General features: G+C 31.5%; 1 protein-coding gene across 1 annotated transcript in view; it reads left to right on the top strand.

Annotated features, from left to right (window-relative positions):
* Positions 1 to 13544, top strand: part of LOC141342475 (myomesin-3-like) — an 80937-nt gene that overhangs the window by 26656 nt on the left and 40737 nt on the right. The window contains exons 12-15 of the mRNA XM_073846930.1: positions 2826 to 2967; positions 5406 to 5605; positions 5713 to 5766; positions 10469 to 10596. Coding sequence (XP_073703031.1) covers positions 2826 to 2967; positions 5406 to 5605; positions 5713 to 5766; positions 10469 to 10596 — 524 coding nt within the window. The remainder of the gene's footprint in view (positions 1 to 2825; positions 2968 to 5405; positions 5606 to 5712; positions 5767 to 10468; positions 10597 to 13544) is intronic.

Below are 13544 nucleotides of genomic sequence, written 5' to 3'. Positions count from 1 at the left end.
CTGCAAGTCTGACATATCCTCGCAATTGCCAGTTACATAAACAATAGTTTATATTTGCAAAAATGCAAGTTTATCTGTCTTTTTTCTTGCAAATCTGACTTTTTCATTCAGTTGCGAGTTTATATCTGGCAATTCTGTATTTTTTTCTCACAAGTCAGAATTTTTTTTCTTGCAATTGCAACTTTATGTTTTGCAAACCTGTCTTTTTCTTGCAATTACTGTACCAGTTTGTCTTGCAATTCTGACTTTTTTCTTGCAAGTTAATATCTCAGAATTTCTTTTTTCAGAATTGTGAGGTATAAACTTGCATTTGCTCGTTATAAAGTCAAAATTGCTTTTTGAGTTGTAAACTCGCAATTGAGAGAAAAAATTCAGAAAGGTGGGAAAAAGTACAAATTGCAATATAATACTGGAATTGTGAGAATGACGCAGTTGCGACTTTAAATAGTGCAATTCCAACTATAACATGCCACTTGTAATTGCAATATTTTTTATTCAGTGGCAAAAATGGGCTTCTGTATAAAATAGATCAGTTTTAACTTGAAAGGCTTCAGAAAAGTACTTAACATCTAGAAAAAAAATCACTTTAATGTCATCAAACCAGTTTTTATGCTCTCAGGCAGAGCAAGAAAGAGCTTGACTGATCATTTGTTGGGTGTCATCACTCCAGGTTATTGGCGATTGAAGAAGTTTAGTGTGTCACAATTGCGGCCTGTCTCTCCTAATTAGGCGATGTAAAACTTGAACTCATCAGAGGCATAATTCTCATGAATCTGTGATGTTCTTCCCAGAGCAGAGTTCCCCTGTCAGCGTAAGTCCTTAAAAGCAAGACGAGGACGGCAATTGAATTTCCTGTCTCATTAAAGGAAGTGGGCCGCTCTGTAAGCCTGCAGTGTAGTAATTAGAAAGCGAGGTTCACTCTGCTGCGCGTGACGTCCTCGCTTAATCTCAGAGACAAATTTGCATTACAAATGTGCCAGGTAACAGGAAGGAGCCAGAGGTTGCTCTTATGAGTCTGTTTCATCCTTGTTGGTGGCGATTAAACAAATAAGAGCGAGAAAAGCCCTGCAGCGGTCCTCTTCTAAGAAACTTGCTGAAGTTTAACTGTGCTGCAGAGAGAGAATATATTTTTCAGAGGCCTCTCATTAATAGTTCGGGGAAGCCTAATGGGGTTTCTGATTAATTATTTATTTTTGTTAAGAATAGACATGAATGACACTTTAGTTGCTGTTAACTAAAACAATTCAAAAAATGTTTTTGGATAATTAAAATAAAGGTGAAATAAAGGTGATTTCAAAGTTTATTAGTATTAAGAAATAAAAAACATGTTTGACAGTTGTGTTATTGTTATCAAATTATAACATTAAAAATTGTTTTTGGTATTTCAAAAAAAGCTGAAATAAAATAAAACATACATATTTGATAAAATATAAAACAGCTGTTGCATTTGTATTATAAATAAAAATGTAGGTAAATGATTTTTTATTGATAACTTTTATTATTATTGTTTCTGGGTTGTTGTTGTTTTTTTTTTTTTTTTTTTTTTTTAGAAAATCAGTAATTAAAAAAATAAACCTGGAATAAAATATAAATATTAGATGAAAAAACTAACTACAAATACAAATAAAATAACTGAACTAAATTAAAAAACTAAACATAGATACAAATAAAATAATTGAAATAAATAAGTTAAAGTAGAAGTACTGAAATGAAATTGAAATGAAAAGCATTTTTTTGTAATTAAAACAAAGGTGAAATAAAATATAAATGTTACATGAATCACTTAAACTTAAAAATGTAACTAAAAATTAATGTATTTCCCAGTTTTTCTTATTATTATTATTTTATCATTATTACAAAATAAAAAAAATCATGATTGACAATTTTGTTATTATGAAATTAAAACATTAAAAAAAATGCTATTTGAAATAAAGCTAAAATGACATAAAACATACATATTAGATAAAATATAAATATTACATTAAACATTTAAACTTTCAAAAATGTAAATAAAAAATAATGTATTTCCCAGTTGTTGTTGTTATTATTATTATTATTATTATTATTATTTTGTTTTTGTTATCTTACATTGAAACATTAGAAATTGTTTGCAGTATCTGAAATAAAGCTGAAATAAAATAAAACATAAATATTAGATAAAATAAAAAACTTTAAAACATGTAAATGAACATATTTCCAATTATTGCTGTTTTTTATTATAAATATAAATTGACACAATTTTTTTGTTGACTTTTATTGTTTTATTTTTAGAAAACCAGTAATAAAAAAACTTGAAATAAAATATTAGATGAAAACTAATATAAATGTAAATAAAATAAAAGTAACAGTAAAAATAGTTAATAAAAAGTCAAAGAAAATAGCTTTATAAAAACATTTTATTTTTATTTAAAAACAAAAAATGACTGAAGCACATACCAAAATTACTAAAACTTTTACATTTAAAGAAATCTATATAAATAAATACTATAATATAAATTATACTAGAGTGACATAAAATCTAATTCAAAATATTAATATATTCTATATTATAAAAAATAAATAATACTAAAATAACACTTCAGACTATATATATATGTTCTGTGGTCTGTATATATATATATAAAGAAATTGATGAGCTCATATTGAGATCTTTTGACTGCAAATGTTGTTATCTTGTCAAATCTGAGCACAGTCTCTGAGATTACAAGGGCCTTTTCTTAGGAAAAACCTCTGAAAAACAGGAACATTTATGCTCATTGCTATATGCTTCTTTTTCTCTGTGTGTGTGTGTGTGTGTGTGTGTGTGTGTGTGTGTGTGTGTGTAGATGGACCTGCGGTGGTGGTGGGAGCTCCAGGTTCTCCTCTACAGCTGGAGTGTTCAGATGTGAACCGAGATTATGTGTTCCTCTCATGGATTCCTCCCAGCGCAGACGGAGCCGCCGCTGTACAGGGTTACTTCATAGAGAGGTGAAGCATGATCCGTGATGTTCTTCTGACGGTTGCTCTCATGAGCTCTCATCTTGAGAGAGATCAAGTAGCTTCTGGCTGTTTCTAGGGATAAAACTTGAAATGAAAGACATCATGGTGAGAGAGAACGAGTGCCTAACCTTCCTGTCTCCTAGCAACATGCTCCTTTACTCTACAGTGTTCTGCCAGTTTTTGTCTAGTTGGCTTGCGTTTAATTTTTGCAGATAATTGCATCTTATTATGCACACTTATGGAGTCCAAAAGTCTGAGATCAGCAGTGAAAATGCTGCTGTTTTGCCTGATTTTATACAATTATTTTTTCATTACGAAGTATAATAAGTATAAGAGTTTGAGTGAAAAGTTGACTGCATTTCTGAATATAACACTTGGTTTGTCCTTTTTGTGCTTTAAGAATCAGAATGACATTTATTATAAGTATGCTTGTTTGTTTTGACTGAATCTTAGGCAAAAATAGATAAAACTCTGATCATAAAGATACATTCGAAGTTAAAGATGCATTAGAATTACAGAAATTACTTTAACTTGTTTCAGATGGCAGTCCGAATGGTTGCTAGGGGGTAGTATGCATTGCTATGCTGTTGCTTGATTGTTCATAATGGTTGCTAGGGGGTTGCTAAGGGTTGCAATGTTCTGAGTGGGTTTTAATGTATTGTTAGGTTGTTGCTAGGGTGTGCTGAGTTGCTACTAGGGGTTACAAAGTTCTGAGAGGTCTTTACTGCAGTGCTATGTTGTTGCTAGGGTCTTCTGAGTGGTTGCTATAGCGTTGATAGGGGTGCAAAGTTCTGAGTGGTTTTTAAAACTTTGCTGTTTGAATGGTGTTCTGAATGGTTGCTAGGGGTTGCAAAGTTCTTAGTGGTTTTTATTGTATTGCTAGGCTGTTGCTAGGGTTTTCTGAGTGGTTGCTAAGGCATTGCTAGGAGGTGCAAAGTTCTGAGTGGCCTTTAATGCATTGCTGGGCTGTTGCTGGGGTCTTCTAAATGGTTGCTAGGGTGTTGCTAGGGGTTGCAATGTTCTGTGGTCTGTATTATAATGTTGGGTGGTTGCTAGGGTCTTCTAAATGGTTGATAGGGCGTTGCTAGGGGTTGCAATGTTTTGAATGTTTTTTTTATTGTTATGTTAGGTTTTTGGTAAGGTCTTCTGAGTGGTTGCTAGCACAATGTTAGGGGTAGCAAAGTTCTGAGTGTTTTTTATGTTTTGCTAGGCTGTTACTAGGGTCTTCTGAATGGTTGCTAGGGCGTTGCTAGGGGTGCAAAGTTCAATGGTCTTTATTTGTAGGGTTGTTGCTAGGGTGTATTGAGTGGTTGCTAGTGTGTTGCAATGTTCTGAGTGGGTTTTATTGTATTGTTGGGCTGTTTCTAGGGTCTTCTGAGAGGTTACTAGGATGTTGCAATGTTCTGAGTGTTTTTTATTGTATTGTTAAGCTGTTGGTAAGGTCTTCTGAGTGGTTGCTAGGGCGTTGCAAGGTTGTGAGTGTTTTTTATTGTTTTTTATTTTTATTTTTATTTATTGTTTGCTAGCACAATGCTATGGGTTGCAAAGTTCTGAGAGGTCTTTACTGCAATTTAAAAGTGCTCAAAAGTTAGTGGTTTCTAAAGCATTGTTATGCTGTTGTGAGTTTTGAGTGGTTGCTAGGGCGTTGCTAAGTAGATGCTCAAAAGTACAGATTGGTTTTTAATGCATTATGTTGTTGCTTGGGTATTCTGAGTGGTTGCTAGAGCGTTGCTAAGGAGATGCTTAAACGTTTGTAGTGGATTTGAATGCATTGTTATGCTGTTAAGTGTTCTGAGTGGTTGCTAGGGTGTTGCCAAGAAGATTCTTAAAAGTTAAGAGTAGTGTATGCATTATGCTGTTGCTTGAGTGTGTTGAAGGGCTGCTAAGGCGTTGCTAAGGAGATTCTCAAAGGTTTGAAGTGTTTTTGTGCATTATGGTGTCACTTAAGTGTTCTGAGTGGTTGCCAGGGTGTTGCTGAGATGCTCAAAAGTTTAAAGTAGTCTTTAATGCATTATGTTGTTGCTTGGGTGTTAGTGTGGTTGCTAGGACGTTGCTAAGGAGAAACTCAAATGTTCAGAGTGGTTTTTAATGCATTATGTTAATTGAGTGTTCTGAGTGGTTGCTAGGGTGTTGCTAAGGAGACACTCCAAAGTTCAGAGTGGTAGATAATGCATTATGCAGTTGTTTGAGTGTGCTGAGTGGTTGCTAGGGTGTTGCTATGGGAAGCTCAAAAGTTTAAGTAGTTCTTAATGCATTATGTAGCTTGAGTGGTTGTTATGGTGTTGCCAGGTAATTGCTAAGATGTTCTGATTGAATTCAATGGCAACCACTGCTACTAATAAAGCTGCAATAAATGCATATCATTAGTCTGATGCTTTATTATGTTAAAAATGCTCTTACGTCACAGTCTCTTCTCTCTTGTTTAGGTGTGACATCGGTGTTGGGAAGTGGGAACGCTGTAATGATGTGGTCCAGAAGGAGTGTCATTTTCCTGTCATGGGACTGAAGGAAAGCACAATGTACCAGTTCCGCGTGTGTGCAGTCAATCAGGCAGGCATGGGCCGCCCGTCTAAACCCACTGACCCCGTCCTGACCTCTGACCCCATGGAGCCCAGCAGGACTATGGGTATAAACATCTACATGAATTCTAAAGCAAGTCTCTTCAAAAATACTGGCAGCATCCATCTGTATCTCTGATCTCCTGATCTCTTCTCATCTCTCTATTTCTGTCAGTGGTGAAGGTGGAGCGCGGGAGAGAGATAGTGATCACCAAGGACCAGCTGGAGGGTGAGTAGATCACAGCGCTCATGGGTTCAAATTGTTGCAGTCGGGTGGAGAGATAAGAAGAAATACAAGCTTCTGCGCTCACAGATTTACTGTACATGGGAGAGATGGCCTTTATCATGTGATGTTTCATTGCATCAAGTCACACTGTAGGGTTGAATCTCACAAAAATGGTCAAGAACAAGAAACAAGTCCCATTTAAGAAGAGAAAAAAGGTATTTTAGTATAGTAAAGAAAGTGTGTTTTAGTTTTAGTTAACAATAATACCCTTGCAAGATACATTGCATAAATAAGAATTTAAGGTAAAAAAATATATATGGTTAATAGTAAGATTTCCATGCTAAAAAAAAAAAAATATTATGAAACTTACTTCTTTAATTTTAATTAATGCAATGCAATGCAAAAAAAAAAAAATAATAATTTAACTACCTGTACCTAAATAACAGGGTTGTATATATTGGGCTGGCATCTATTTTAATTAAAAATAATAAATATATTGTGGTAATGAGAATCCAATAAGATTCACACATAAGAACAATGAGAATTTAAGAATAGATGAAAAAATATATAATGTTATTAAATATTATAATTTTAGGATGCCAGTGTTATTTATGTATCACTGATGCAATTTTGTAGTTTTTAACTATTATTTTGAATTCACATTTATGTTTATATTTTCAGTTTTCATTTTACTTTAACTAAAAGTTTTAGTAATTTTGTCTGTTTTTGTCATTTTTATTAAAAATGTAGTTTTATTCATAATTATTTCAGTTTTTTTAGTACTAAAAGTTAAACTAAATAAATATGTGAAATTTTGCCTTGGCAACTGATTTTTTTTATATATTTTATTTTATTTCAGTGACCATTTATTTCAGGTAATGAAAATGTTTTTTGTGGTTTTGGTTAACGATAATAACCTTGCAGGATACATTGCTTAAATGAGAATTTAAGGGAAACTTTAAGTACTAAAAAAACTAAAACTAAAATAAATATTAATTAAAAATATATATAAAAAAATACTAAAACTAACAGAGAAATGAAAACTGAAAAATATAAACATAAATGTGAATGCAAAATAATAAAAACTATCATAGTACATCAGTATTCTAATATTACTATTTAACTAAAACTGAAATAAATATTAATTAAAGCTGTTTAAATGTAAAATAAAAATGACAAAAATACAAATAAAATAAAAAATGTATATATTTTTTATTTATATTTAAATGAAAATTTAGGGGAAAAATGTTCTTAGATTGTCATATATATATATATATATATATATATATATATATATATATATATATATATATAATTTCACAACACTTTATTTTCTTAATGCAAAATATTTTTTAATATTTCAGTTTTTTTTTTTAAGGTAATGTGCATGTGTTCTTGAAAGTTCATGAGATTCACCCTTAAACTGTTGATTTGTTGCTCCTGCTGTCACGTTTCAGACGTATTTCTTTTTCACGAATTAACCACCCTAAAAAATTTACGACTCAGACAGTTATGATGATAAATCTGCTCTGTTTCAGAGGGCAGATCTCATATAAAGCATTCGCAGGTGGTCTGCGCTTCCCGGTATGGCAATACCTATAAAGAGCGAGGCAGTTTTATTGGCTCTCAGCATTAAAAAGATGATGATATGTCTCTGAAGCTTAAAGATTTAAATGATGTGTGCTGTGCTGCTAACTGCCATGGCAACACCAGGGACTCATGGGCCATTATGAGGAGCTGGAAAGAGCCCACATGAACCTGCTCTTTTATACCAGCACTGCTGTGTGTGTTTTGCATTCATGCATAGAAACTTATAGAGGAGCAGCAAAATGTTGCCCAATGCAAACCAGTTGTTTAATTGTAATCCACACTGCAGACATAATCATAACTAAATAAATTAGCTCTGTTCCAAACCCTAGTAAGCTGCCTGTTTGTGATCTACATAGTTGCCTTTTAAGGAAGCATTTAGTTTGGCGACTAAACCATACATAAAAATGCATCAAAATGCTTGTCCCTCCATGCATTCATATTAATGATACATTTTCTTCATGATTTTTGAAAATGCATTAAGAAGCATAATTTATGCATATTTTGTTTTGGTAATATTTGTCTATACTTTAGTGGTTTATAAGTTTGTTGTACATTTAAAAACATTAAAATTCACTATTGCATTTGTGCATCTAGTTTGGTGACTAAGCCATACATAAAAATGCATCAAAATGCCTGTCACTCCATGCATTCATATTATTGATATATTTTCTTCATGCTTCTTGCAAATGCATTAAGAAGCATTGTTTAGGCATATTTTGTTTTGGTAATATTTGTCTATAATTGAGTGGTTTAGAAGTTTGTTATACATTAAAAACATTAAAATTCACTATTGCATTTGTGCATCTAGTTTGGTGACTAAGTCGTACATAAAAATGCATCAAAATGCTTGTCCCTCCATGCATTTATATTAATAATAAATATTTTCTTCATGATTTGAATTGAAAATGCATTAAGAAGCATAATTTAGGCATATTTTGTTTTGGTAATATTTGTCTATAATTTAGTGGTTTAGAAGTTTGTTGTACATTAAAACCATTAAAATTCACTATTGCATTTGTGCATTTAGTTAAGGAAGCATCTAGTTTGGTGACTAAGCCATACATAAAAATGCATCAAAATGCTTGTCCCTCCATGCACTCATATTAATGATAAATTTTCTTCATGATTTTTGAAAATGCATTAAGAAGCATAATTTATGCATATTTTGTTTTGGTAATATTTGTCTATACTTTAGTGGTTTAGAAGTTTGTTGTACATTTAAAAACATTAAAATTCACTATTGCATTTGTGCATCTAGTTTGGCAACTAAGCCATACATAAAAATGCATTAAAATGCCTGTCCCTCCATGCATTCATATTATTGATATATTTTCTTCATGCTTCTTGCAAATGCATTAAGAAGCATTGTTTATGCATATTTTGTTTTGGTTATATTTGTCTGTAATTGAGTGGTTTAGAAGTTTGTTGTACATTAAAAACATTAAAATTCACTATTGCATTTGTGCATCTAGTTTGGTGACTAAGTCATGCATAAAAATGCATCAAAATGCTTGTCCCTCCATGCATTTATATTAATAATAAATATTTTCTTCATGATTTGAATTGAAAATGCATTAAGAAGCATAATTTAGGCATATTTTGTTTTGGTAATATTTGTCTATAATTTAGTGGTTTAGAAGTTTGTTGTACATTAAAAACATTAAAATTCACTATTGCATTTGTGCATTTAGTTAAGGAAGCATCTAGTTTGGTGACTAAGCCTTGCATCAAAATTCTTGTCCCTCCATGCATTCATATTGATTATATATTCTCTTCATGCGTTTTGCAAATGCATTAAGAAGCATTGTTTATGCATATATTGTTTTGGTAATTTTTGTCTATAATTTAGTGGTTTATAAGTTTTTTGTACATTAAAAACATTAAAATTCACTATTGCATTTGTGCATTTAGTTAAGGAAGCATCTAGTTTGGCAACTAAGCCTTGCATCAAAATTCTTGTCCCTCCATGCATTCATATTGATTATATATTCTCTTCATGCGTTTTGCAAATGCATTAAGAAGCATTGTTTATGCATATATTGTTTTGGTAATTTTTGTCTATAATTTAGTGGTTTATAAGTTTTTTGTACATTAAAAACATTAAAATTCACTATTGCATTTGTGCAACTAGTTTAAGAAGCATCGAGTTTGGAGACTAAGCCATACATAAAAATTCATAAAAAAATGCATAAAAAACAAAAATTCATACCCTTGGCAAACTGACACAGTCTATGGGAAAATCCAAAGTTCTATACCATTCCAAATAGTCCAAGCTCCATGCATCCTAATTACACTGATTCATTGTATAAAAGTAACTTTAAGTCATGAATGCCAGGGGTATGAATAATTTCGGGCTTGAATATATATATATTGTTTAATAAATTTTTTATTACTTTTTATTTGTTAGTTTTAGTATATTTAGTTTTAGTTATTATAATTCCTTAAATTAGAAAAAACGAAAATATTTTTTTGTTAATGTTTTTTTGTACATTGTGTGTGTGTGTGTGTGTGTGTGTGTGTGTGTGTGTGCGCATGTGTGTGTGTATATATATATATATATATATATATATATATATATATAGATAGATAGATAGATAGATAGATAGATGTGGGCATTAGAATGCATTTTTTCTCTTAGGTTTCTTTTTTATCTAAGATTACGAGATTAAAGTCGTGATATTTTAAAAAAAATCTATAAAAATAAAGAGAATAAATTCATAGCAACATGAGAATAAAGGTGAAATATTTTGGGAATAAAGTTAAAATTATGTGAATTAAGTCGCATCCATTGCAAGATTAAAGTTATAATATTGTGAGAGAATTGTGCATGCAAATGGCCTACTGATTTAAATGTATATATTTATGTATGTTTGTTTTTATTTTTTATTTTTTATTATTTTAAATTATAAATTTATATCTTTATTTCAGTTACTGTTAATTGTATTTCAAGTAATTAAATGGTTTTTTTGGATATGTTAACAATAACAACCCTGGTGTAGCATTACCATGCCTTTACCCGTTCTCCATGAGTCCCTCGCTCTCCTTCTCCATTCTACATGCTGTATGTTTCTAAAGTTCTGCTCCATCTTCAATCTCTCCTGTCTTCTGTCCGCAGGTCAAATCCGAGTGCCGTCCCCCCCCACTGACGTGCGAGTTTGTGAGCTTAGCGACACCTACGCCGTGCTGAGCTGGACCGAACCGGATCCGCGGGGCAGAGAGCCTCTCACCTACTTCGTGGAGCGGGTGAGAGTTGACCTTCGTCCCACGCACTGCTTGGCAGTTCAGCTCATTAAGACCGGCCCTGCAGGGTCCTGCGCTCCTGCGCTTGTAGTTTTTACCCTCGACTGCAGGCCTTACACTCGCGTCGGCTTTACACGCCGAGCCAAATTAGCGCTGCACTTTGACTATCCGGCTAATTAGAGGCAGCGAATGCTGTATTCTGGGCGGCAGCAGGTGCAAAGCGAACACTTCATTAAAAGCATAGAGACCTTAATGCAGCTCATCCGTGCTATGTGATGGCTTTCCTTTCCGCTTCAAAGCACTTGCTTGTTTTCTGAGATGTTGCTTTGGTTTGTATTTGTGACTTTGAGCAGACCGAATCGTTTCTTTAGACTAGATGCATACATGTTTGCAATCCATGCATAAAACGTTTAGGCCGTTAAAAGAAAATAGCAACCCAAAGCTGACTTAATTGGACAGAGCTGGATTGTTGGCTTGTGTTTCACAGTTGTAAGTTGCTTTGGATAAGGGATATTAATGAATAAATCTTATATTATTCTTATAGTGTTAATTCAATTAATTGTTTACTATTAATATTTATATTTAAAATACGTTTTTGATCATTTTATTTTGATACATTTTGAATTAGATTTTATTATATTTTATATTTTACTTATTTTGTTACGTCCTTTTGTCATTTTTATCATTTTTATTAAAAAAAAAATCTGTTTTGCTTCATTTTCATTTTTTGTAAAGTTTATCTATTAATTTATAAATAGATAAGAATAAAATAAAAAATAAACAAATGCATTTAATGCAAATTCGACTTAACCTATTTCAGTTAATTGCAACAATACATTTTGTTTTACATTTTTCATCCAATATTTATTTCTTTTAATTCTGAATTAGGTTTTAATTTTTTATTTTCAGATTTCTTTTCATTTTAGTTTGTTTTAGTAATTTTATGTTTGTTTGTTTGTTTGTTTTAAAAAAAATGCTTTACCTTATTCTTATTTATTTTAGTTAGTTGGCAAGGCAGTTTTTTGGTATTATATATATTTTTTTACTTATTTAATTAGTAAATACAATTTTATGCAAGTGCAATTTGTTTTATTATAGAATATATTGCAATACTTTTTAATGGAATACACAGTTGTTGTTTTTAACTACAAATTAACTACACTTGCATAGAATCTGAATATTTTTTAATTTTAGTTTGTTTTTGTAATTTTATCTGTTTCTTTTTTCTTGTTTGGCTTTATTATTTATTTACTTTGTTTTATTTCAGTATTAGTAATTTTATTTATCTCTTGTTTTTATTTTATTTATTTATTTATTTTAAAAATCTGTAAAAAAAATATTTTTATCAAGTGCAGTTTGTTCTATAATAGAGGATATTAATATTGACCTGCTACTTTATGTTTATAGTTTATATACATGTTTGTGTGTAATTTTTTCTATTTTATTTCACAATTTTTTTTTTCACTTGCTGAAAATTATTTTTAATTGTTTTAGTCAACAACAACTACACTGGATAAGTTCAGTATATGAAAACATATCCTAATATAATAATTAATAATATGAATAATTATTCTAACATTTAAAGTAATGCACTGTACAGTATATTTGTTCACTGGGAATCGAACCATGAAGTTGCTGTTGCAAGCAGCATTGCTCCTCTTCAGCATTACATCATCTCCGCTGTTGAACATTGAAGTTTAGCTGTCAACCCTGCAGGCATTCAACTGCAGCTTTGTTTATTAAAATGCATTCTAGTGTAGTTGCATTACATCACATGAATTCTGAGCAGTAATCCAAACAGACATTTGATTAGCTTGGAAAGTTAATGTTACGGAGCAAATGAAATGACCCGACAGGCTTAACACAGAAAGCATTTTAAAAGTTTAGCTCCTCGGTTTCCGATGTTCATGGCCTCCAGCGCTCCAAAAGGTCAGGATCCTTCTTGGTTTCTGAGGGCAGTTTGAAAGTTTCAGATCATCTGTTCGTGACTCATAGTGTGAAAGTGCTTGGAGTGATTCGTTCACAGAGCAGAGGTCGTCGTATCGTCCAATATGAGGCACAAAAAAGAGCTCCAGCCGCTCGCTGACTCTGTAATGAGCAGGAGAAAAGCGCACACTGCCACAGGACATGCACTTTATTGGACTTTTTAAAAGAACCACCATAATAAAACTGTCTAGTTCATCGGGATCATCTGAAATTGTGGGGGCAGAAATACATATATATATATATATATATATATATATATATATATATATATATATATGAAAAAGATTTAAATTCGCATTTACCACCGGGCACGTTTTATTATAGAGGATATTGCAGTGCTTTATCTTCATGGAGACTTGCTACTTCATCCAAGCGTAATTTGTAGTTAAAAAATAAAATTATACACTTGCGCTTAAAAGTTTGGAATCAGTAAGACTTAACTCTCTTATTCTCATCTAGTCTTTTATTTTAATATACTTTCAAATATAATTTATTACTGTTATGCAAAGCTGCTGTTACTCAAGTCTTAAGAGTCACATGATCTTTCGGAAATCATTCTAATTTACTGATTTAATATTTATTTTTTGGAGCCTGTGATTCTATTTTTTCAGGATTCTTTTAAGAGTAACAAGTTAAAAAGAACAGCTTTTATTTAAAATATAAATCTTTTTTAAACAATGTAAATCTATGCTATCGCTTTTGATCAATTTAACACATCCTTGCTGAATAAAAGTAATAATTTCTTATAAAAAAAGAAGAAAATGTACTGACCCCAAACTTTTGAACTGTAGTGTATATTGTGAGAAAACTTTTCTATCTTAAATAAATGCTGTTCTTTTTAACATTTTATTAATCAAAGAATCCTGAAAAAATATATAAATCACAGGTTTCACAGGGTTTTTTTTACTATAAAATTGCACTTGCATAAATTATGTAAACAAAAAAAATATAGAACAAAAGAATTT

Source organism: Garra rufa, chromosome 9 (assembly GCF_049309525.1).
Source record: "Garra rufa chromosome 9, GarRuf1.0, whole genome shotgun sequence".
Classification (NCBI taxonomy): Eukaryota; Metazoa; Chordata; class Actinopteri; order Cypriniformes; family Cyprinidae; genus Garra; species Garra rufa.
This window is presented reverse-complemented; position numbering and strand designations above follow the sequence as displayed.